This window comes from Sparus aurata, chromosome 3 (genome assembly GCF_900880675.1).
Source record: "Sparus aurata chromosome 3, fSpaAur1.1, whole genome shotgun sequence".
Classification (NCBI taxonomy): domain Eukaryota; kingdom Metazoa; phylum Chordata; class Actinopteri; order Spariformes; family Sparidae; genus Sparus; species Sparus aurata.
This window is the reverse complement of record NC_044189.1, coordinates 4,264,435-4,287,765: the sequence shown is the minus strand read 5'-3', so window position 1 is coordinate 4,287,765 and position 23,331 is coordinate 4,264,435. Positions and strand designations below refer to the sequence as shown.

Genomic DNA, 23,331 nt, shown 5'->3' with positions numbered 1-23,331 from the left:
TGTTTTGCTGCTGGTCTGAGCTGTTTTTTTCCAGCAGGGTGTTTTCTTGTTGCTGCAAATTTTAAAGAATGATAAAAACCTGATTTTAACTGGTGTTAAATAGAAGAAAAAAAGAAAAGAAATGATCAGAGTATGTAAACGTCTTTGTGCCACGGTCACAAAGTTTATCACAGATTTTCACTGACATTTAAGACATTTAACTCGTCACTGTGGTCAGAAACATTTGAGGTGGTTTGTGGCTACAAAGTGAAAGGTACATAGATTGTAAGATTGTTTTCTCAACCTAATCAGTAAATAATAAATGTACATTTCTGCAAAACCACAGATATGTTGATACTTTATGATTCATATGTTGTGACCGCACTGTGCTTATAGTCCCGTCAGGTCCAGGCACAGAAACCACTTGGATACGATGAGAGTAAGATCATGTTTGGGCTTAAAAATACCTGATTCTGTATCCACAACCACAGCTGGAAAATGTCCCAACGTGTCCGAACTCAAATAAAACACATCTGCAGTGATGTATAGATTGACAGCTGCCTCACTGAGCTATCACAGCACCCTCCTCCTCCTCCTCCTCCTCCTCCTGACATTTAACTCAGCTCACACACGTCATGTGATGCAATACGTATTGATATCATATGTATGACACGTACTAGTCTGACATATCCAATGGTTTGCAGATATGTACAATGTAAACACTTTATTCTGGCGTCTGGGCTTCGTCTTCAGATAAAATGGCTGATGCAGTGGCGGCTCGTTCACTGATACACCACTTGGATATCGGCCAGTTTGCCAAAACGACAAACCTGTGGTGTTGGTTGCATACGTTGCTGACTCCGAGAGAAAAGTTGTAGCTTTTACGACTTAATATCCGCGCTCACTCTGCTTCCTGGCTTCTCAAATTAATTTGAGAGGGATCATTTGATTCTCTGCGGTGCAGTTAAGTGGATTGGATGACGTTTGGGAATGCGTGACGTCAGCGCTTGCTGTGAACACTCGAGTGTCCATCATTGTATCTGTGCGTTCGTGCGCACACAGTTGAGACGAACTGCGTGCGGAGGATGTGCACACGTGTGCGCTCGAACAAGTGAATTTGAGAGCGTGTTTGTGTGCGCAGCTCGTCTCCAGGTTTGTGTTTCTCCTGCCGCGTCAGTCCTATTTGCCACGGTCTATATTTAGTGAGGAGGTCGCAGCCGAACAGCATGGGAGACGCTTCAGAGAGACGTGAGCCTGGAAGGAGGTCAGCTTGGTGACTGAGATGTGCTGCGAGCAGGACGACAAGAACTGAGACGGTGGTAACGTTAGCAGAGGGAGGAGGGGGGTCGAGGAGGGGCCGAGACCTCCAGTGAGAGCCGTCCAAACACTCCACGAGAAGTTCATCTTATCGCTCGATTTTTAACTCAGTGATCGTCTGCGTCAAGTGAACCAAAGACCACAAACGGCTGGTTTGAAAGTAATAAACCAAAACGTTTCATCTCCACTGGAATGTGACGATACTGCAACACGTCTGTCATTTCATTTCTAGGCTGCGTTCACATGCTGTCGGAAATATCAGCATTCTAACTGCTCATGGCTCACATAGAGGAGGAGGTAAAAGGGCCGTGCCGGTGGTCTGGCAGTCTAAGTATGTACTGTATCATATAACAGCATGTAACATGCTACTGCAACATCCAGAGTGCAAATTTAGCCCCGGACCTTTTGTTGTATGTCACAGTCGCAGAGCGTTTTCCTGCTGCTTTGCACAGTTTGCTGTTAGCTTGTGAGGAGGAAATTGGTATTTCATTTGATTTCTCGTGTTTTGGGGGATTTTTATTGAATGTGAAGCAAAAGACCGGAGCAGTGTGATCAGGACAGATTCCCCCTCAGGAACAATAAGGTTTAAGTTTCTCTTCTGTGATCGTGAAGATGTTATTGCTTTACTTTTCACGGGCAGAGAGCAGAAATGTTAAAACACTTCAGTTGAATATACATTTAGTTTTATCTATTACTTTCAAAACCGATCATAATCCCAGAGAAACCCAAAGACGACATATCAAATATGTCACTAGTTAGCAGTCATTTTTATCACGAGGTGTAAAATGAGACGGTTCATAAAAAAGGTGATATTGAGGAGGCGGCGACTGTGAGCTGAGAACGTGTCGAGAATGAAGAGTAAGAGAGAAATGAAACCCGAGAGAGGGATGACATTAAATATTCATGTCGTGTTTAATAATAAAATGAAGTCATTCATACTCAATCGATTCCAGTTCAACAAAAAAAAAAAAAAAAAAGTTGCAGAGACGCTTCAGCACAGAGAAGCACTTTACATAAATCATCTGAGAGGAACGGTGAAGGTAAAAACAAAGCGGCGTGTCACACGTCGAGCTGATTGAACACGGCGTGCCCTCGACTCCTCGACAAGTCTACAGTCTTCTATCTGCGCGTCAAAATGTTCACCAACAATACACCTGATTTTAAATACCTGCTATAGAACATGTGAATCTAACGGTGATGCAAACACAAGCACAAAACAAAACATCCACAGGGACAGTGTGAAGGTAGCGGTGCGGCCTGGAAGCCGTTTGAGGACAAACATAAAAATCTAAACTAAATAAATATTATTGCTTTATTTCACACGTCACTGAGAAAAAAAAAAAAACAAGTTTCTTTAACGAGGTTCTGTGATGGGAGGTCAACCAACTGTTCACTTCATTCATTGTCGAAGCACAGATATGGCGAATAAAAAAACGAGTGACACAACAATCAGGATGTCTGAGGGGAAAGTGAACCCTCGAGGGCACTTTATCATGTTTAATCATCTTCAGGCGTCCTAGAAGGCACTTTTGCAACAGCTGCATCGCCTCACATCACCTGAGTCGCTGCAAAGACTTCATTGTTTGGCTCTGCAGCAGGTGACCAGTCGGCCGATACGCCTCAGACTGGCTTATAAAGGATTGCTTGACAATACGTTTACTCTAAAGGGGACAGAGTAGCAACTTTAGCAACAGCATTTACACAATACGCATTTTATTTGTTAATTTACTGAATGAACTAACAGTAAATTGCCTCCAAACCCTGCAGGATGATTAGTAAGACAATACAGGACTGTTTCCCAAACACATCTGAGCATCTCCTTCACCGCAGTTAATGAGACTAAAAGGGAAAGCTAACACGCTATAAGTTTGGAAGTAAGGGGTCATAAATCAAAGTCCAGAATGACTCGCCGTCAAACAGTGAGAACAAAATATCAACAAGCAAGAATACTGTGATGACAGACACACGTTCTGTGAATCTACCATCAATCTTCCATTTAAAAAACACATCTCTTTGCTCAGACGTCTTTGGGAAACACCCTCGCTCCTCCTCCCTCCTCCCTCCTCCCTCCCCGCCGACAGAGGGAGCAGATAAAGTGCGACACCACCTCCGGGCCACTAGCTGCTGCTGTCCTTCTGAGGGAGACACCTCTGCCAGGGGCTGTACGGCAGCGCCAGCAGCACGAACAGGACGCCGCCCACGATGAGGACGGCCCCCGCGCAGCCGATGCACGACACCGACCAGGAGAGCTCGTGGTGGAGAGGAACCGTGTGGTCGCTGGCCAGGAAGGCCATGACGGACTGGTGGAACACCATCAGACAGAGAAGCACCATGATACCTGTGGAGGAGTTACGCAGGTGGATGTTACGTGAAGCGTGGAACAGATTTGTTCCTAAAGTTGCCTCTACTGACCTGACAGAATAAAGCAGAAGGACGCTGGCTTGAGGAAGAAGATGATCTCTTTACTGAGAGACATGGTGATGCAAATGGCCCCCATCACCATCAGGAACAGGCTGAACAGGGCCAACATGGCTGCCGCTACATTCAGATCTGCACACAGGAAGAGGGCATCATAAACTCTGCGGGAACACCATTATATTAACATCTGATATGATCAGTAGATGTGCAAAGCAGGAAGTAAGGTGTCATGATTCAAAGAAGAAGGTGAATGGATGGGACAAACACAGGATGTTCACCAAGAGACCGCTGTTCTTAAGTTACCCACGTAACGTACGTATGTACCTAAACCCAACCATGTGCAACTACACAACAGAGATCCTGACACATCCTCATACCAAATGTTTTGGCATAAAAACATGTCGTTAAAGTACCGATGTAACTTCTGTTATGTACGTGGCGTAACTTTACATTAGTGAGTTAAAAAGATCTCAGTGTTGACTTCTGGATTCACACTGAACATAAACAGCAGTCCTGTCCTGTGTTTGACCCGACCCAACCTTACTTCGTCTGATTATATCCTTTGTAGCCGTATCAGTTACTACAGCCACAAGAGGTCGCCACCACAAGAAAGGTAGATATGGGTCAAGATAGTTGGCCTATATGGTCATTTTTCGAAGAAGACGGTCAACTACGCCCGTCACTGGAACGCCATAACAGTCCTGTAGGTTGGGAACAGTAATATAGTCGTTGTGGGAGTCACTGCCAATCATGATAAGCCTTCAAACTGTTGGATACATGACTTTAAACTGTACTTTGTGGATTTATTTATTTCCATCCAGTGATATTCTTAGTCTGATATTGTCCAAATTGCAGGGATTTACGCGATGAAGGGCATTATGGGTAACCAAAAGCTGACAGAGCTGAAGCTCAAACCTCCCAAATCTTAGCAATCAGCTCGTTTGACCCTGAGAACCAAACAAGCTGATTGGTTGATCCGACCCTGGAATGGAAGTGGACCCAGGAAGAAAACAGCCAACATGCACAATCCGAGTTAAAGATCATAAGAGCGCCTTTATAAATGATCAAACTGGGTTTTAAATGTGGAGTTTTTGTGTTTGCTCATCCAAGAAACATCAGCTTGGAGCTCTTGGATGTGACAGCGTTGCTTTAAGATAACCGTAAAAGAAGACGAACATGAAGTGCGACAGTCTCCAGCACACTATTCGATACGCTCACGGCTGTATTTATTTAATCACTACATTGAGCGTGACAGCCGACAGCGAAGAATGAGATTCTAATGTACGTCTGTCTGTCTTCATTCGGCGTATGGCACTGTGTGATCTCAATACATTATGGAGCTGCCAGTGAAATGGGAGGTTAGACGGCAGCTTGGAGACACTTGAACGCAGCGTAGGCGGAATAGATTTCAAACACTCACAGAAGCAGACAATGGCCAAACCTGAGAGAGTGCAAGGCGAGGTGAAGGGAGACGGAACAGGGAAGGAAAAGGACAGAGGGAGAGAGGGATGGATGGATCGTGAAGAGTGAAGAGAGAGTGCGAGAAAAAAGAGAGAGAGAGGGAAGAGGGAGAGCCGGGATAAAGAAAAGAGGGAGTGGGCGGTGAGGTGGGACAGCAGCTGAGAGAGGCCAAAGAGGTGTGTGTGACTCACTCCTCTGCGTTTTCTTCTGGAACATCACAGCGTTTTCCCCCGTGGTGAAAAACTTAAAGTAGGTGCAGTTGGATTCTGCAGGAAGGAAGAGAGAAAACAGCTACTGTAAAATGACAGAAAACCTTAAACGGCGACCGGTTAATCTGCATCTTATTGAGATTCAAGCAGCCACATTCTCTCTCTCAGCCTCACACGCTTTGCTTTTCAAATAATTCTCCATCAAACGTTAATCAGCCGTGAACGTCAACGACGAGCTGAAGGTGACAGTCCGATGCTTCCTGCACAATTAGCAATTCTGTCGTCCTGATGAAGTGTTACAGTAATTAGACGTTGGCCGTCAAATAGAATGTGACACCTCTATCTGTTCCCTCGCACCTTTTGTGCACACAGGCAGGCAAAACACGCGCGCACATCACTCTTAATTATCGTGATCAAAGCTAAATCCTCAGAGCGTTCTCGGGTGTTTCTGCCCCCACACGAGTTATCAGGGTTACAGCGCCGGTTCTGTTGAGGAGCCGAATGTATCAGTCAACAAACGAAGGTTGACGTGGCTCTGAAACCAGCCGGTCAGACAATGATTGGACTTTCTTTTTACTGACCATGTGCACACCTTAATTCATTACGTGAGACGTGGTTCGTGTTGTTCCATCGTAGGTGCAACAACAACATGAACAGTATGGAGGATGTGTCACTTCCAGGGAGCATTTTGAAGAATATCGTCTTAGAAAATCGATGGAAACGTCCTCCAATTTGCAAAAATCAAATGGAAGCAGATTTGCAGAATAAACTCTGACGTAGCAAACATTCAACTCTCATGACTGACCAGCTGTTTCTGCTCTCTACATTATGATCATCACACGTCTTTGTCGTCGAGGGACTACGTGAAACATGGCCGATGCTAGCTAACATGCCCCGTCGAAAGTAATCCCAGAAGATCTCTCTCCATTTTGTCTCCTGGTTTGTTTCACCTCTACCCTCTGTTTAAATAAAAGCACACAGTCTACGCTGCGTCATCCTCTGACAAAGTTATGCTTTACGTAGCTGAGTTTGAACACCCAAAAGGTTTGTCACAGCACACCAGATTTTTGGCTTAAAATTTGCTTGACATTTTGTGGAAACACGACTAATATGAACAACAATGAAGTTGCATATGCACTATTTTATCTTACATAAAAAATCATTTTTTACACTGACTTATAATCAGGAGAATGGTGCCTCTGTTAATGGCTGTTCTTGAACAATGTAACTTGGGTGGGCAGCTATGATGTCCAACAAGAAGTGTTTAATGCTTTAAAGCACCAAGTTTCACACGCCAACATCTATGTCACTGAAACTGGACTTTCACTGCGACTGCTCCGCCCAAACTCTTTGGGGTGTGTGCAATAAATGCCATGTGCAATGTGTTTTTCCATGGGGGCGGGTGCAATACGACACAGCTGGTGCTGTTCTGTTTTATGTCGTTTATTTTACTGTAACTTAGAGACATTTATGTGTGCAGCATTTGAGTCCAAGACAAGATCGTATAATCATATCGTGTTGTAACTCTGTGATTTGTGGAGTTTCCTGGCAGACAGTCAGCTTGACTTGTTGCTAAAGTAAACGCTAGTGCTGCTAACTGTAGCTGCTATTAGCTAGTTAGCTCAGTTAGCCATGCAGTCAGCTGGGACTGGAGCACTGGGGGTAGAAGAAGCCCAAGAAAGAGACGCTTAGAGAAATAAAAGACTGCAAGACAGATGCAAAGGTGTGCCCACTGTTGGACTAGTCAGTATTATCAGCTAACTTGTTCCTCGTTGTTGCACTTGCTTCATGTTTGGTTGTGTTGGTGAGGTTGTCCCAGTGCACTCACACTAAACCAGCAACCAATGTGAAACTTTCTCTCCTTAATCTCTCTCCAGGTTTTTCCTGTCTGACCCTGATGGCAAACACACACTCAGAGAGCTCCTGGTGGACCTTTTCTTTCTCAGTCGCTCTGTATTTTGCTTGTTATGTGAGTCATTCTTCAAAAGGGGAGTTTATACAGGTGAGTCATGGAAACGCTGAGCCATGCTGGCAAATGGCTTTAATAATCTTTGCCACCCTCGAGTAAAGAAAGTCCAGTCAGAAGTCTGAATGTCATTTTCAACCCACGGTCGTTATTTCAATGAGCCATTCTTTGCACCCCGCGTAAAATACAATTTAAAATAAAGACGCGTCAGGCTGAAATCAAACAGGTATTTCCCCAAGAGCTGATGACTTCTAACGCTGTATCCTTTCACTCGACCCAAAAGCAGCTTATGGACTCTCAGGCTCAGACTATCTAACAATGACTCAGGCAGTACATTCATCCAGCCAGCCATCAAACTGTGAGCCAAGCTCCATTTGTCAAGCTAGACCACTCATTCATGCTAACTCGCTCCCCTAAACTGAGCTGTCCGACGAGCTCGCCGGTTTGACAAACGTCCAGTCAGCCAGCCGCTCCGTCAATCATCTTGCTTTAAACTCTCTCCCTCACACACACCAGTATGCCATCATAAAAGTTCGACAGCCGCCCACCCGACCGAGCCAGTTAAATCTCTGAGTCACCTCCGGGTAGTTCAGCAGGTCCGCAGCTCTCTCTCTCCGGGTCGATATCAGCCACCCACAAGGTCTTGGTGCAGCCCTTCCACAGGCCGTAGTGAGCTGTCAGACAGGTCTGCAAAAGCAACATCAGAGAGGTTTTTCATAGAGACGAGATCAGCAGTGATATTCTTCCTCCATCCATCAAAAGGTTCAGACACCAAACGGTGGTTCATTTCTAACAGGAAATTGTTTGTCTGTGTTTTTACAGCAGGAAACATCCCTGAATGTGTCCGTGCGCCGGTGAAAATACCTGTTTGCTGCTACATCCAATACTTCACCTGGTTGTTGTAGAAATGTTTAGGAGGTGCCAGCTCCACCCAGAACTCAGTCCCCACCCCGAGGACTGTCAGGACTACGCCCACGATGGCCACGAAGAACGCCAACTTGATCTGGTGACACAACACAACAACTTTAATATCAAATACTTACTTGAAAAACATGTTCAAAACACTGAATTTAAGAGTTACTAAAAGATCTGTTACTCCTCAGCAGCCTGCGTTAACAGTGTTCCAGCCCATTATGGACTTGTTGCTTTAACCTATCATCATAAAGTAAATGTCAATTGCAAAATAATGACAACATCTCCTATCAGTTCCCTATAAACCTTCCTTTAACTCTGCTATTTGGTTGCCACTGTGCATGAAGTCTTCCGGGAAAAAGGAGATTGACTGTCCATTTAAATCTGCTTTCACGTCTCCATTTGAGACTAAATTCAGGAATAAACTAACGTTTTGTCCTGTTTTGTTGGTCGTTACTACTCTGAAGATATCAGAAATGATCCAGGCCACAACAATAATTACTACATGCCACAAGGCCGCCAAGCAGGCGTCAGCAGTCAGACTCTTTGGGAAGATTTCCAGATAATGTTGTGGCAACCAAAGCTGTCTGTGTGTCATCGTCTCCAGTTGTTTTTGTGGCGGCCTAAACTTACAGAAACATACGTTTTAGCTAACATTAACTCTGGCAGTGAGTTGCTTCTTCTCCTTGGGCTGATCCACTGTGAACTATCAACACATGGTCTTCTTGGTGTGGGGGAAAGTTCCCTGTATCAAGGTTAGGATGTATGATGAGGGCACGGTGACCTCCTGGTCTGTGAGTTTATCACTCATGGTCGGTGAAAACCAAGATCGTTTTTTAGCCTCCTGACCCGAGGGGATAAAACCTGAACGTTGGGGAGGTTGGAAGAGGAATTTGTCTCCTGATTTCGACAACACTTGTTTGTCGAGGCATCACGTACGTGACCTTTCTTCCAGAAAGCGTTTCAAACACATGGTTAAAGTTGTGACACAGTCCTAATTTGGTTAGAAGTACTGTCGGCACAAAAACTGCTTGCAGGTTCATCACTGAAGTTAACCTTGAAGTTAAGAACTCGTTCTGTGTTGGACCTAACATCCACTCTGACCTCTTTCCTGTGCAGACTGTTTAGCTCTTAATATGTAATGTCACCTGACGGGCTACAAGGGTCTAATATTGTCATGGATGGGTTTATATTTGAGTTAGTTGAATCTCATGCAGACGCTCAAGGGTACATTGTGTTGCTGGGCACCTTTGCCAGCTCAGGAGAGATAAGCCTGAGGTATGTTGTAAAGCTCAGCACTCAGCGCAAATGTAACATGTTCATATTCATATCATCTCTGTATGAACATGTTGGTGTTGTGATGTATTGATAGGCCTCTACAAAGCTGAAACAAGTTGATGTCACGCATGTATACATGCCAATTTGGTGTCAATACTTAAAATAGTGCACTTGGGTGTCAAGCTATGATGCTAAAATAGCTTTTATAACGGACCGGTATGGACCTATATATTGTGTTCCTATGCAGAGAATAATCTGCAGCATAGAAATAGATCCGAGCTTCCTGTTCATCATTCCTCCACCCAACACAATGCAGAGTCACGGGGTCGCTTAATGTAACTAGAAAGTCATGTCCTTGAACAACACGTGGCGCCCCTGCAACCGCTTTTTCTTCCACTGATCCTGTTCGTGACGCCAATTTAACATCTGTAAGAGTTCGGCGCTTAAGGGACGGACATTGGAATCAGGCCATGTTGTGCTGTACTCACAAAGAGAACAGGAGAGCTCGGTAATTAAGTTAGGCTGAGAGCAGACATCCTACAATAATGTGCTGCAAGGATGTAACAACACCAAAGGGACGGAACAATGTTGTTTTTAACGTCCTCAACAGATGAAATATCAACTCTCCGAGAAGCAGCTGAGACGAGTGGGTGAGAGTGGGAACTTTTTGTCTGCTATTAACTTCCTCAAAGGGTTGTTAGAGAAATATCAGGGACTTTTTTTTTGTTTAGAATTAGATTTAGAGTTTGTGGAGAGCGAATGCATTGTGTCACGACAGTCCTCTAAACAATGTAAATGAGAAATCTCAGCTGGCGACGTTTTCTTTGAGCAACTACATCCCTACTGAACTCCTGTAGATTATTATGATTCTTACAGTTACATACAGTTTACCTCCTTATTCTCAAAGAACTGCATTTCATCTTTCACAAATACTTTTTTTCTGACATCAGAAGTCCTTCATTTGCTCTAGTTTCTTGTTTCTTGCCCTGCAGATCTCCCTGATTTCAGTCGGAAAGGCGACTGTTTGATTGATTGGTTCCATTAGCTCCGGAGTTCGCTCATATCGCCTGAAGGAGAACACACATTGACACGATATAAATCCAGTCACCTTCCCTTCCTGGGCCTCACTCATGGCTTTTCCTGTCGATGTTGTCCTGCGGCGCTTGTTCCCCCCAAACGTACTGCGTCCAGACATCAGGTTGGTCAGACCCACCGGGCCCTGGGCCGGTCCTCCAGGTGGAGGTCCTCCAACCGATGCTGCCGCCGCCGGGCCCACCGTGCGGCCCTCCTCGTCGGTCACCAAGAAGGTAGACCACATGTTGTGATGAGATGGAAAACAACTAAGACAATCGAGTGAGTTTGGAAGTTGAGCTTGTTTCGAGCTTTTCCCTCGACGGGGACGGAAACAAAAACTGAAGACAGGAACGAAAACAGAGGAAAACTGTTGTGTGCTGTCAGTTTGTGCCCATTAAAAACAGGGTGATAAAGACTATTAAAGTAAAATGTCACACAGGCGTATCCGTCAGATAGGAAGAGGAAAGCAAAGAAAGACAGAGGTAGAGAGAAACTGAAACAGAAAAGATAGATAAAAACAGTGAAAAGGCGTGATAGAAAAACTGAAGGAAAAGGTTTTAAACCCTCCTCGGTAGAGCGATATCTCCGAACACTTCAGCAGGAAGAAGCAGGAATCAGCCTCCTCGTGAGAAAAAGCCCCAGAAAAAACGGCGGCTTTGACGACAGATGGGAAACTGATAAATGGATCATGATGAAAAAAAGACAGGAAGTATGTGTAGAAAAGTGCAGCACTGAGCGTCTGTAGAGGTAGAAGTCAGAAGTGGATGAAGTGAAGGTTCCTGGAGAAGAGAAAGGGAAAAAAGGAGAAGGTTAAAGTAACAACGTGAAGAATTTAGATACATAATCACCTGAAATACGTTACAGTTCATCACCCAGCAGACATATTCAGACGGAGGAATGCTGCGGGTGTACAATCTGCTGCATGTTTGACATTTCACGGTACAAAAATAAACCAAGAAAACAGAACATGAACGCTGGGAAAAGAGTGCATGCACTATCGATGCTAACAGTATGCTAGCAGGGGCACATGGGGTCTTCACGGACTCCTGGCTGCCAAAATCATAAATGTTAAGGAATGACTGGAGAGCAAAACTGTCATGGATCCAAGTAACTTCAGAAGTAGGGCAGACAGTACAGACGACAACATAATTTTTTTATGGACTGGTAAACTTTGAGATTTTGGGGTTGCTTCGATAACGTGTGGGGGGAAAAAACATCCAAAATACACATTTAGATGATGATTTCAGCTCAGATTTACACCAATCTGATAGTACAGGCCGGTGTCTGTTTTAACCACTTGAACAAGACAGAAATGTTTACGTGTCAGTATGTGTGTTTAAAAGTTGCATAAAGTTGTAATGTATCATGTAGAATGGGAGTTAGGAAATTCCCAGCGAGCATCGACATGGATTTCATGTTGATTTCTGTCACAAAACACAAAGCTGTGGCATCATTTTGATATATATTTTTTCATGATGGCGATGATGGCTGCCGATTTATCATCTTCAGGATGTAAGTTCAACGCATTTAATGTTACGTATAAAATGTAATAAATATGGAACTATATAAAGGCTGTCGTCACAGGTGAATAAGATGTTTTTGCAGCTGTAAAGCTCAAGGACTCGTGAAGAAAACTACATCCTGAAGAAAGTGTTGTAGCAGGAGATTAGGGCGTCAATTCCCTGATTCAGCAGTTACATTTATCTATAATGTGCAAAAAAAGGGCATAACATAATTTTGGATCTTGACAAATTGCTCTGTTGAATTCCAGTATTACAAAACCAGGATGTTTAATCTAAATCTTCAAAAAGTCATGAACCAGTTTTGAACCTCTTTTCACCATGTGACAGAGATGTTTTCAGAAAATGTGTAATACAAAGAATAATATCTTAATATAAGTTTGAATGTTTACCCTGTTCACCCGGTGTCTCCCTTTTTAAATAAATCAAAAAGAGTCTTTCTTCTGCATGTAAACAGATTGTAACGGATGAAGAGTGCAAAGAAATGCACTGAAACTGGAGAGCGCTTCCTCTAGTCACATATAATCATCTGCGCTGTCTCTCTCATTAGCACAGAAAACCAATACAGAAGCACTTAGCATAGTGAAATCACAATCACTTATCTATTTTGAGATGTTATGTGACAGCACACACGTAGAGAAAAAAACAGTCAGCATGCTGGAATCGCAACCCGCCATCTATTCTGAGACGCTTTGTGCTTTGTGCTACCTCGGCGGCACAAAAAATAAAAAAAAACCACTCATCATGTTCGAGCCATAGCCAATTATCCGTTCCGAGAAAAGCCCTGTGATGGAGAAGTCACGCAGATACACTCCAATCTCAAACCCTCTTTATGTCTGAAGGGGGAGCGAAGCAGCTGTCCTGCTGCGTTCAACCAGGATGTGGTGACAACAGACATGACATGCAGCCCTCCCTCTTGTTAGCAAAAAAAGATTAAACACATCCCCCTGGGGAGAACACGCAACTTCACTTTCACATCACCGTCTGTCTTGTTAACGAGCTACAGAGGGCAAGTTTAGGGTTGTTTTCCAGGAAACTTGCTCACAGAGAACAGAGAATAAATCAAAACGGCACAGAACGATGCAGCTATAGATCTTCACACGTAAGTTTATCATATCTGATCGTAAACTCAAACGCTTGACATCAGTTTTCAGACTGAGTAGTACCTCGTTAGGAAAATCCACAGATGTCAAGCTTCACAGACGAGGTGATGTTTTAAAGATTTATGCTACACTCACTGCTGCGATTCCACTGCAAGTCGGTATTCCCCCGACCTCCAATCTAAATGTGTCCCGGTGCATCTGCATGGGAAACATACGTAGACGCCCGCAGCCAACAGATGTTTGTATGCTAAGTCTGTTAGCCTCACGAGCAACTTCAACAGCTAATTTAAGATGTATTCACTTAAAGAATAGACAGGAGGAGTCTTCGGCATGCTTATAAAGACTTCTATCAAGTGAATGGAAATGAAAACAGTGGATGACACAACACAAACATGCATAGAGTAAAAACTGATGTCAGAGAGTCCGACTACAGCGCAATGCAGCATCAGTCACGTTCACCGACTTCCTCCCTCTCTGACGCGTCATCTAATGTTTCCCAGGACGTGATCAGTGTCAGGCCACCGCATGAAACACACCGTTACCTTGAGTACGTCACAGTTCCCTCTGGTCTGAACATCGTCGGCAACATTTGGGATAACGTACGAACACAACAAAATAATAAAAGTGTAGTGTAATAAAAGGAATATCTTTTACATCGTAGGTCTAATCTGAAGTGATACTACCGAAGGGGCAGGAAGGCGTCACGCTTCTTGCTCAAAGGCACTTGCAAGCTTGTGCATCAGACACAGGTTATAGAAAACACTATAAAATACAAGCCATGGAAATCAGTCCGTGATTAAAAATGGTCAGTGGTCACCACATAAGATAAAGTTTAATATCAGAGGTCAATAAAAGCAGCTGTTCCAATCAGAGTACCTGTTCAGAGTATTTACACAGAGGTAGTAAACTTCCTCACTCCTCAGCGCTCCTTATACGGCTTCCACACGGTCATGCTTGGAAATGCAGCACTTGAAGGAGCTCGAGGAAGAGAAGTCGCCACAACAGCCGTGACCGGGCGACAAACACACTTTAACAAAGTTTAAATATCTCCTCCTGCCCGTCTCCAAGAACGAGCCAACGAGGAATCAACCCTGAGGAGAAAAACTTCCTGCGTTCTCTCACGCAAACGCGACTCCATAAACACTTTGAAGAAGACGCCCGTTCAGCTTTATTCCCCCACCACCACCTCCTCCAACCAACCACCACCCAAACAGTCCAGCAGCCAGAGCTCAACATGCTGTAATCAGACACATTAGTTTTATTTTCTCACTCTTTAACACGTGCTGCACGCGTGCTTCACAACGCTCGCCGCCACCGCCGCCTCACAAATATCACAACAATGATATTAACAAGTTGCTGACCTGGTTTTTGTGTGTGTGCGTCTGCTCGGAGTGACGGAGGGCGAGGAGACGAGAGGAGAGGAGAGGGAGTGACGGAGGGGGAGAGGGGAGAGAGAGGAGGACGGGTGAGGGAGGGGAAAAAAAAGGGGGTGGAGGTCAACGTGGGAGTCGGTGTCACACGTCTGACGGAGGGTGTGTTCGTGTGTGTGTGTGTGTGTGTGTGTGGAGGTGAAAAAGAGCATCAGCTAAACGCCCGTGTGTGTGTGTTTGTGTGTGTGTGTGTGAGGGTCACACTGGAGCTTCTGTAAGTAAATCTGTTTGTTTATGCTAACTCGGACAGTTGTGCTGGACGAGTCTCTCAGCTTCAAAATGCACTTGTGTGGAAATGTGTCACACACTAACACACACAGACACACACTGACACAGACACACACTGACACAGACACACACACTCCTTAGCTGTGTGTGCATGTGCGTGGTTTGTGCGTCCGTCCAATCTATTTTTGCCCCCCACCTGTTAATGACATTAAAGCCGACCCGGGGGGGGGGGGCTGCAGCCGGGTTGGGGGGCTTGTGTCAGCTCCACCCTGGCTGTGAGGCTCATGTCTGCGGCCACTGCTACGATCCCGCTGATTGAAGAGGGAATTGTAGATTCATCACCTCGACAAACAAGTTACACTGCTGGGTCGGGGGCTCACGTGGTCGGATGTCGGAGCCGTGAGATCGGACTGTGGACGCCCCACGACGACAGTTTAGTTCTAAAAGACGTCTTCGTGTCTGCCGGAGTCGATTGAAGGGCTCCTTCTCACATTTCTTGCACATCTGCCAGTTTATTGTCATCTGATCTTTTTAATCCTCAAACATCTATATTAGTTTTGGTTCGGCTCCAGTCTCAACTCACCTTTAATGTGCAATTTATTAAGACACGTACGTCTTTGGCTCTGAGTAACGTTATTAAATAAATGTAGAGGAGTGGAAGTTTACAGAAAAATTAAAATACTGCCTACACAAGCTGCCAAATTTGCACTGGTTGGGAATTATGAGTTAGTTCTATCGTTAGTTATCGTCTTTCCCATCAAATCAAAGCTCTACTTCTTGGGCTGGTTCCGCTCAAGTTTCGTGATACTTTGGTGCAATCAAGCGCAACCTGTGTAATTGTGAGGGCATCATCAACCGAGGGCGTTGCACAAAACACCTAACGGCCTGTAGATTATGATACGCACTTGGACAGATCTAGACAGACGGAGGGGAAAATAACATCAAATGAATACATAATATTTACATTTAACAGTATTTTTTTTTTAAAAACTTGTGTTTGGAGAAAGTATTTCAGTTGTTTCATGTCATGGAGAGTCAAGGTCAAACCTGCTGTTATCATTTTAGGAGCCAAAACAATTTATCTTGTGGTTGAAATGCTGTAAAAGGTACAAAATCAGGTGCGTGAACACATCGTGACCAGTGTTATGTTGGCGGAAAAGAAGGAAAGAAGGAAAGAAAGAAAGAAAGTTTAAATGTTGTGATAAACCACCTGGTAAACATTAGGAAAAGATGGTGTTTGGGCTGAAAATACCTGGCGTGGTTGCCACAAAATTAGCTGGAAAATGTCCTAATGACTCAAAATATCCTGTGGTTTCAACCATACGAACGCTGAGTTTCTGCACTTGGCAGCCGTCTCACCTGGCTGCAACACCAGCACCATCCCAAGCACCTCCTCAACATGAACGTCAGCTCCGATACAGGCAGCATGAATGTGATATGACAGCTATCGTATGACACGTACACATTTAAAACCTATCAGTGTTTTGCAGTAAACATAAACAGACAACATGTTATTCTGGTGATGGGGCTGTAAGAAGACCCCTAAAATAATGTAGCTATGATAGAAGGATACATTCAATAATTTCTGCATCCATCTGAGCAGAGGTCAGCAGCTGCCTCGTCCCGTCTGCTGCCTGGGAAATAGAGAGCGACGGAGAGAGAGGGAGAGAGAGAATACTGCAGTCAGATGTGCCTGGCATTGTGATAAATGTTGTGTGTGTGTGTGTGTGTGTGTTCAAGCAAGAAGGTCAGACAGACAAAGACAGACAGAGGAGGGAGTGACAGATTAAGTAAAAGACCAGAAGAAGAGAGAGGAGAGAGAAGAAGAAGCGGAGGGTGATGGACACGGAGACGAGGCGAGCTCAGACGGTTACCTCACCGCCGCGCCGGAGCAGCCAAAATTAAAATGCACAGCATGCCGAGGCGGACGACGGAGGCTGATGTCGAGCCGCTCACACTAATCAAACGATTACATGGGAGGTTTTAGCCCTGAAATTACTGGGAAGTGTGGGATCAACGCCAGTTAGCACCTGTTTAACGCTGTGACTGGTGAATACAAGAAGAGTTACAAGAAGTGCTGAAACAGAATGGCATGATTCAGTAGTTCCAGCTTCTGTTTTCGTAGCTTAAAGCGGATTTATGCTTCATTTATTGATGCTGAAATGTATGAAACATCTCACTCGTGGTGCAGAAATGTGTGGTTTTGTGAACTGAGCTGAGAAAAAGCATCAGATTCATTGATTAATTGCTTCATTTGTGATGTGTTTTTGCAACTTCACTACACCGAAAAAGGACTCGACCTTTTATTAAAGTAGGTGAACGGACTTCACAGGTTTCTGCTTCTGGCTGACGGGAACAACTGGAGGTTGGGTGATTAGTCCAAGGACAACTGGACGGTAAGTGTTCAGGGAAAAGAGAGAATTATTTATTCACTCTCTACTCCAAGTTCACCCAGCCAATCATTGGATATGAACCAGTGACCTTCTGGTGTTCCAGCTCCTCATCAGCATAATATTACTTTCCCTTAAACGTGCGTGCCAAAGACATTTAAGCCTTTTAAGGGAAAACTGCGGCGCTGAATCTGCCCGGTGCACTATTGAACCCGAGCCATAAGATGGCACCACCCAGCAGGGAGGCGTGCAAAGAACAGGAGGGGTTGAGGCCGCGATACTGAGCTGCTCTGATCCGTCAGACATGCAGCAAGTCAGGACGCCCAACCCTGAACTTGTGTGTTGCAGTGAGGTCTGATGAGATTACAACAACACAAAGGGGCAAGAGGATTCATTAGGATGGATGACCCCGAGAGGGATGAAGCATGATCAGCCCAGGTTCATGTTTACAGGCCGAGATTCTGCACAACTGCAGCTCCTGTCACATCTTTGTTAAATACTGACAGGTGTTGAGTTTTGGACACACAAAGATAGTTTAAAAAGCTTTACAGCAACATGTAAGACCACAGTGGAAAGGAAACAATTGAATAATAGTGTTTTAACCTTGTGGAAGAGAACAATCAATAATTCAAAGGCAGAAGAAATCAGGTGATTTTTTTATTTCAGTTTGAGAGGTTTAGCTTGGCTCCAGACTGCTGATTTCCTGCCTGTATCTCTGATTTTTTCTGGTGTCATGTTCAGGTTTGTGGGTTCATCGTACTGTTGCAGCAATCTACCCATCCATCCATCCATCCATCCTTTCGTCTTCCACTCATCCAGGGTTGGTTGGGGGTATCCCAGGCATTCCTCTCCTCAGCAACACTTCCCAGCTCCTCCTGGAGCATCCTGAGGCAGTCTCAGGCCAGAGGAAACATATATAATCCCTCCAGCTAGTTCTGGGTTTGGTCGTGGTCCAGACATCCTCCAAACGGAGGTGCCCAGGAGGTATCCTAATCAGATGCTCAAACTGCCACAGCTGGCTCCTTTTTTTCGATGCGAAGGAACAGCAGCTTTACTCCCAGCTCCCTCTGAATGTCGAAGCTCCTCATCCTATCTCCAAGCCCGAGTCACAGAGGCAGCCGGCCTGCTTGTATCCAAATTCTCATTCTATCGATCACTACCAACAGCTCATGACTGTCGGTGAGGGTCAGAACAAATATCAACTGGAAAATTGAAAGCTTCGCTCCTGACTCAAGATAGGCAACTATTATCTAACATCCAAGGGATCGTACTGAAGTTCTTAACTTAATCCTAATTATTTCAGACATTAATAGACAAAGTACTGTGTTTTATTCTCTGTATTTTGGTTCAGTTTTATGAGAGAGAAGGCTTCAATAATGAAGACTAACTGGTGGTTTGGCAAAATTCATGTCTGGTTAAACTTTCCCACCTCCAATGAAGAATGTCTGCTTCTTTTCTTGTTCCCCTGTGAGGAAGGCAGTGTCTGATCAGAGCGAAACGAGGAGATTCCTATCAAAGGTGGAAACTGCAAAAATGAGGAAATATGTTGGTAAAGTTTGGGAAGCATTAAAGGAAGTTTTGAAGAAACAATAGGAGATGATGGCAGCCAGCTGCTGCGTATAATTAAGCTCACTTCTCTCCTCAAACTGTGACTCATGTACAGATGTAGGCAGATGCACACACATTTTCCCTGTGACCTCGTTATTCTTCCCTCTGCCGTCTTTTAGTAATTGTGTAAAAGACAATAAAACGTAATCATCTGCCTGCGTCAGCCATGACCTGCGGGTCACGGTCCACATCATCGTATGTAGAAAGTGTTCCCGCTTCTTAACGGCGCGTTATGTAATTACAGCAGAACAAAACTCAGACAAAAGGAGCATCGTGACTCTAAATACACAGCAGAGATAACAAGTCCTCCTATCAGTGTTGGAATAAATGTACGTAAGTGCTGGTGTTTGACACTTAAAAGTCATTCAGACACTCTGAGAGGAAAGTTAGTCAGCAGCAGCAGCACATTTCCAAAGAAAAAGAGCGACTGAGCACATGATATACCGCTGTCTTATCAATGTATCTCTGTGGCAAGAATGAGTGTTTATATTTTACATAAATCATGATATATGAGCAAAAAGATGACTTGTGTTATTCCTGTCAGTCACCATTATTCAACATCTCGTTGGTGAATTGCAGCTCCTCATCGAAAAACAACAATATAGTTTGACCGTGCATGTAACTCATTACGAGCTCATGACAAATTATCGTGAGGAGGCGGCCTCTTGTGGCCTTGTTTATTATAACTTAAGCAAAGGAGGAAGTCAGGTGACGTAGATTCAGGACCAGCAAAGTCTGCAAAGGGAGGAAAACGGGTGGATGAATCGGTCAATGAACGTAGTTAACATATGCCATGAACACAACATAAGATGTGTTGTTCCAGCAACAGAGCCACGAGTCTTTAGAGGTCACAATTTGGTACGAGTTCGGTCCAACAGCAAAAAGCAACATAAAAAGTCTTGTACTAAACCAAACTATGAACGTTTTCTTAACGTTACCAAGTAATTTCAGCATATAAACCGAAGCAAACAGCGACCATCCGATGACCACCTGCTGCACCTCTCGCTGGTACACCGGTACGTCCATATTGTATCGGCAATCAGCCTTTTCCAAAATTGTAAGAAAGGAGGTTTCTGTTCATTTATTTTCATCAGTTAGTTTGTTCCACCTGGGATTGAGCTACCTGCACTGCATGTGTGTGCAGGGCCAATAAAAAACAACTAAACATGATGTAAAGCAGGGTTTTAGGTGAATTCCTGCATTTATTTGGGGTGATTTCAAACATATTTGATGCACTTACACTCACGTAGCCAAACGCATCATCCTCATCCCATCTACCACTCGTTCTCCAAAGTTTTCCCTATCTTCTTCTTCTGCTGCTGCTTTTTTTGGTTTAATGGTGGCTGTAAATCAGTATTTCGGTGTATTTCCGCCATTATAATCTTGCCCATTTACACACATATACTCTGGCTGTAAGGTGACAGTCAGATGCATTCTTTGCACCAAACCATGCCATCCATACTATGATGATTCGGGACAAGATGACTCTCGCCTCTGCCTCTGTTATTCCCCGTTATTTGACAGCTTCTATTGTCATGGTGACCTCAGCCGGTGGTGATGACTCAGATAATGTCATTCACCAAAACATAATATGGACCGGGCCGGTTGAAGATAGATGCTTCTCCTCTCAGGCTGTTGACGGAAAAAAAAAAACATTTTCACATAAAAGTTTTTCCATCAAACCAAACTTGGCATCTTTACTTTTGAATGAACACCAATTTCATGCAGATATCTCCGGATCAGGTGTTGAATAAATATAATATAAAATCTCAGTCAAACTCAAACGTGTCGCCTCATTTGTGAATCTCAAAACAAAAGAATATGTTAGCAAGCAGGGCCACAGGTGCAAACTGTCATTATGTTAACAACTGTTTTCCAACGGCGACAAAAAGCTCCTCGTGCTTAAATCTTTTCCATCAAATTCAGACAATTTGATTCAAACCCTCCCGTTCCTGTTCACCTACACACCCCCTCTGTCACTTAACAAAAGGCTGAACTTTTTACAGATTATACACAAGGCCATTTGTAATAGTGCTGCAGCTCCTCGGCCGTCAATCAAATGTTTTATCAGATGATAAAAAGTTTTCTAATCCTCAGTTTTGAGGAGAAATATTCAAATGTATTCATAGTTTCATTCCTGTGTGGTTGTGCTTATCTCTCTCTAAGAACTATTATGTATCTGTCAGTCCTACACGCACTGAAACGCTTTGCGACCGTGAAGAGCTTTGTTTCATTCTGGCATGAATACATTTGGGAATAAAATCAGTTTTTTCTGACAGCTATCATTCAGCAGCACTAGAAAGAAAAAGAAAAGAGGGGAGCCGGTCTGTAAAAATAATGCAGAGAAGGGTCCGAACTCTGTCGCGTTATTAGTGCCGACGTCCCGACAGTAATCATCTGCGAGAGTCGTTTGATTTGCATGTAGAGAAGTGAAATGTTTTTGATGGTTTCTGATCTTATTATAGCTTATTTTTCCCCTGGCGTACCGTTTATAGGTGTCAGAGCCTCAACGAGAAACAGGAGCACTTTCATTAGAAGTGCATTGTGTATGAATGTGGAGCAATTTACAGGCATTTATCAGCTTTTTTGCTAACGTGTGAATAGATTGTGACGCAGCTTCGGCCTGTGGACTAATTCTAAAGGATTTGGGATGAATTTTCAGAGAAAATCCAACAGATGCGACCTTGATATGTGCTCCAAAGTGCTGTGCCTCTCTTCCACTCCTTCACAGTGCTAATAGTGTGATGAGCATACGTTAGCTTAGAATTAGAGCTGGCTAACAAAGTAATTTGCTAATGGCAAACATGCCAATTTACCAACGAGATCAGCCCAGAGAGGCACGATGAATTAGCAGACGCTCCTCTACAGAGTATCTGCTCCAGACAGTATTTTGAGTGGACGATGCTCCATCGTACACAATCACGACACTCTCACCTGTTCACCTGAGGAAGTATCCCAACAACAACTTTTTGTTCCTCTACCAACTTCATTGAAATGTGCTGCAGCCATCAAATTCAGCATTTATTTACAAAAATCAAAGATGTCGAGAGAAAACATTTAATAAGTTGTCTTTGTACCTGTGTTCAATCCATCAAAGTCCGTCAGCAATTAAGAGTTTTTGAGAAGGAATCAAAGTTGTTCAGACTCACATTAATCTGATATTTTAGATCATAATTCATATTTCCATAAATAAACTGCAGTTCATTCTGAGTTACTGTTATTTTGGTTTGATTCCCTGAGTCTCAGGTTCATTTCCCGCAGCAGTTCCCATGAGGAACGACACCAAACGATGAAGAAAACCGAGTGCCTCTTCACCCCGATCAAATCCTTTGAGACGGTTATTTTAAGACACCACATAATTTTGCCTTTTCTTGTACAGTAAGTGTATTATCACCTCTAAGAAGCTTTCTAGGCCTTGACTATTAAGGTTTGCAGCGCTCAAAGCCGTTTAAGATGGTCATTTGCAGTGGGTTTGTTTGGGCTTAGGGTTAATGACCTTCAGGTCTAAGAGACTTAGAGATACTTTCAGTTTTCCTTCGACAACATGCAGCCGTTCAACTCCGTCAACTTTATGAAGTAACTGTGGCCACGTGTAGCTTATTAATAGAGATGGGTGGAGCAACAAGGCTGACGATTACTGGAGGCGCTGGGGTGACTTTTTCAAAGCACAATTGATTAAAAATGAAAAATCGCTTGCAACTCCAAATGTGAACTAACAAATCAGAACAATTAGCTTTCCGTCAGCACTGATTCTGGTGGGAAATTATGACAATTAGACGGACTGATTAGCTCGCTAGCTAACAAGAGGAGCCATCAGGTTGGCACGAATCAAGATCAGCTTAACTTGTTTCCCAGATTTTAAGTTAAGAATGCAGCTCTGTAATTTTAGTCGCTGTGTTTTTGTGTCGAACTCAGTAGTTTCTAATTTCTCTTGTCTTTTTCGTGAACATCATGCAGCTATTGTACATTTCAGATTGAGGATCATGTGTTGGGCTGCAGTGGAATTAAATGAATGACAGAAGAATAATAATAATTAAATCCCTGCTACAACAACTCATAAGTGGTTGAAATAAAAGTGTGCAGCACGAAACAACGAGGGAGTTTAACTTAAAATGAGCGTGCAATTTAATTTCTTTCTTTAGTCCTCTTCCCTTTACATCGTATAAACTTTGTAATGTGAATTTCATTTCTTTTACGCACATCCCCCCTAAGATACACGTAATTGTTGACTGTTTTTTAAGCATATTAATCAAAGTGTGACACAGTGTGCTGTGCTTATAATTTGCTGTCTTTCAGAAAAACTTAGGTCTTTTATATTTCCAGTTGAAGGTCCAGAAGAAACTGACTATAATGAACTTTAACCCAGAAGAACCCAGGACCAGTTTAGGACAGTTAAAGTGTTTCCTCCATGATTTAATAAGCATTAGATTAAAAAGAA

The 23,331-nt window shown here is 43.7% G+C and overlaps 1 protein-coding gene across 2 annotated transcripts; it reads right to left on the bottom strand.

Annotated features, from left to right (window-relative positions):
- Positions 1 to 2,261: 2,261 nt before the first annotated feature.
- LOC115579494 (voltage-dependent calcium channel gamma-6 subunit-like) lies at positions 2,262 to 14,652 on the bottom strand. Of its 2 annotated transcripts, none has more exons than XM_030413065.1 (7): positions 14,599 to 14,652; positions 10,649 to 11,393; positions 8,243 to 8,353; positions 7,929 to 8,037; positions 5,367 to 5,441; positions 3,709 to 3,846; positions 2,262 to 3,634 (listed from the first exon to the last, which is right to left on the bottom strand). In XM_030413065.1, exons 2-7 carry the CDS (start codon positions 10,856 to 10,858, stop codon positions 3,414 to 3,416), a joined length of 864 nt encoding a protein of 287 aa, XP_030268925.1. In that variant the 5' UTR covers positions 10,859 to 11,393; positions 14,599 to 14,652; the 3' UTR covers positions 2,262 to 3,413. The 2 variants fall into 2 exon arrangements, with proteins under 2 accessions (XP_030268925.1, XP_030268926.1); XM_030413066.1 differs by lacking the exon at positions 14,599 to 14,652 and adding an exon at positions 13,301 to 13,337.
- Positions 14,653 to 23,331: the final 8,679 nt, after the last annotated feature.

Excerpts from the sequence above, each read along its gene's own strand:
- LOC115579494 (XM_030413065.1), bottom strand. The coding sequence starts at position 10,858 with ATGTGGTCTACCTTCTTGGTGACCGACGAGGAGGGCCGCACGGTGGGC. Across the intron at positions 3,847-5,366 it reads CCAGAAGAAAACGCAGAGGA|ATCTGAATGTAGCGGCAGCC; the intron begins GTGAGTCACACA and ends TCCTGTGTGCAG. Across the intron at positions 3,635-3,708 it reads CTTCTGCTTTATTCTGTCAG|GTATCATGGTGCTTCTCTGT; the intron begins GTCAGTAGAGGC and ends ACTCCTCCACAG.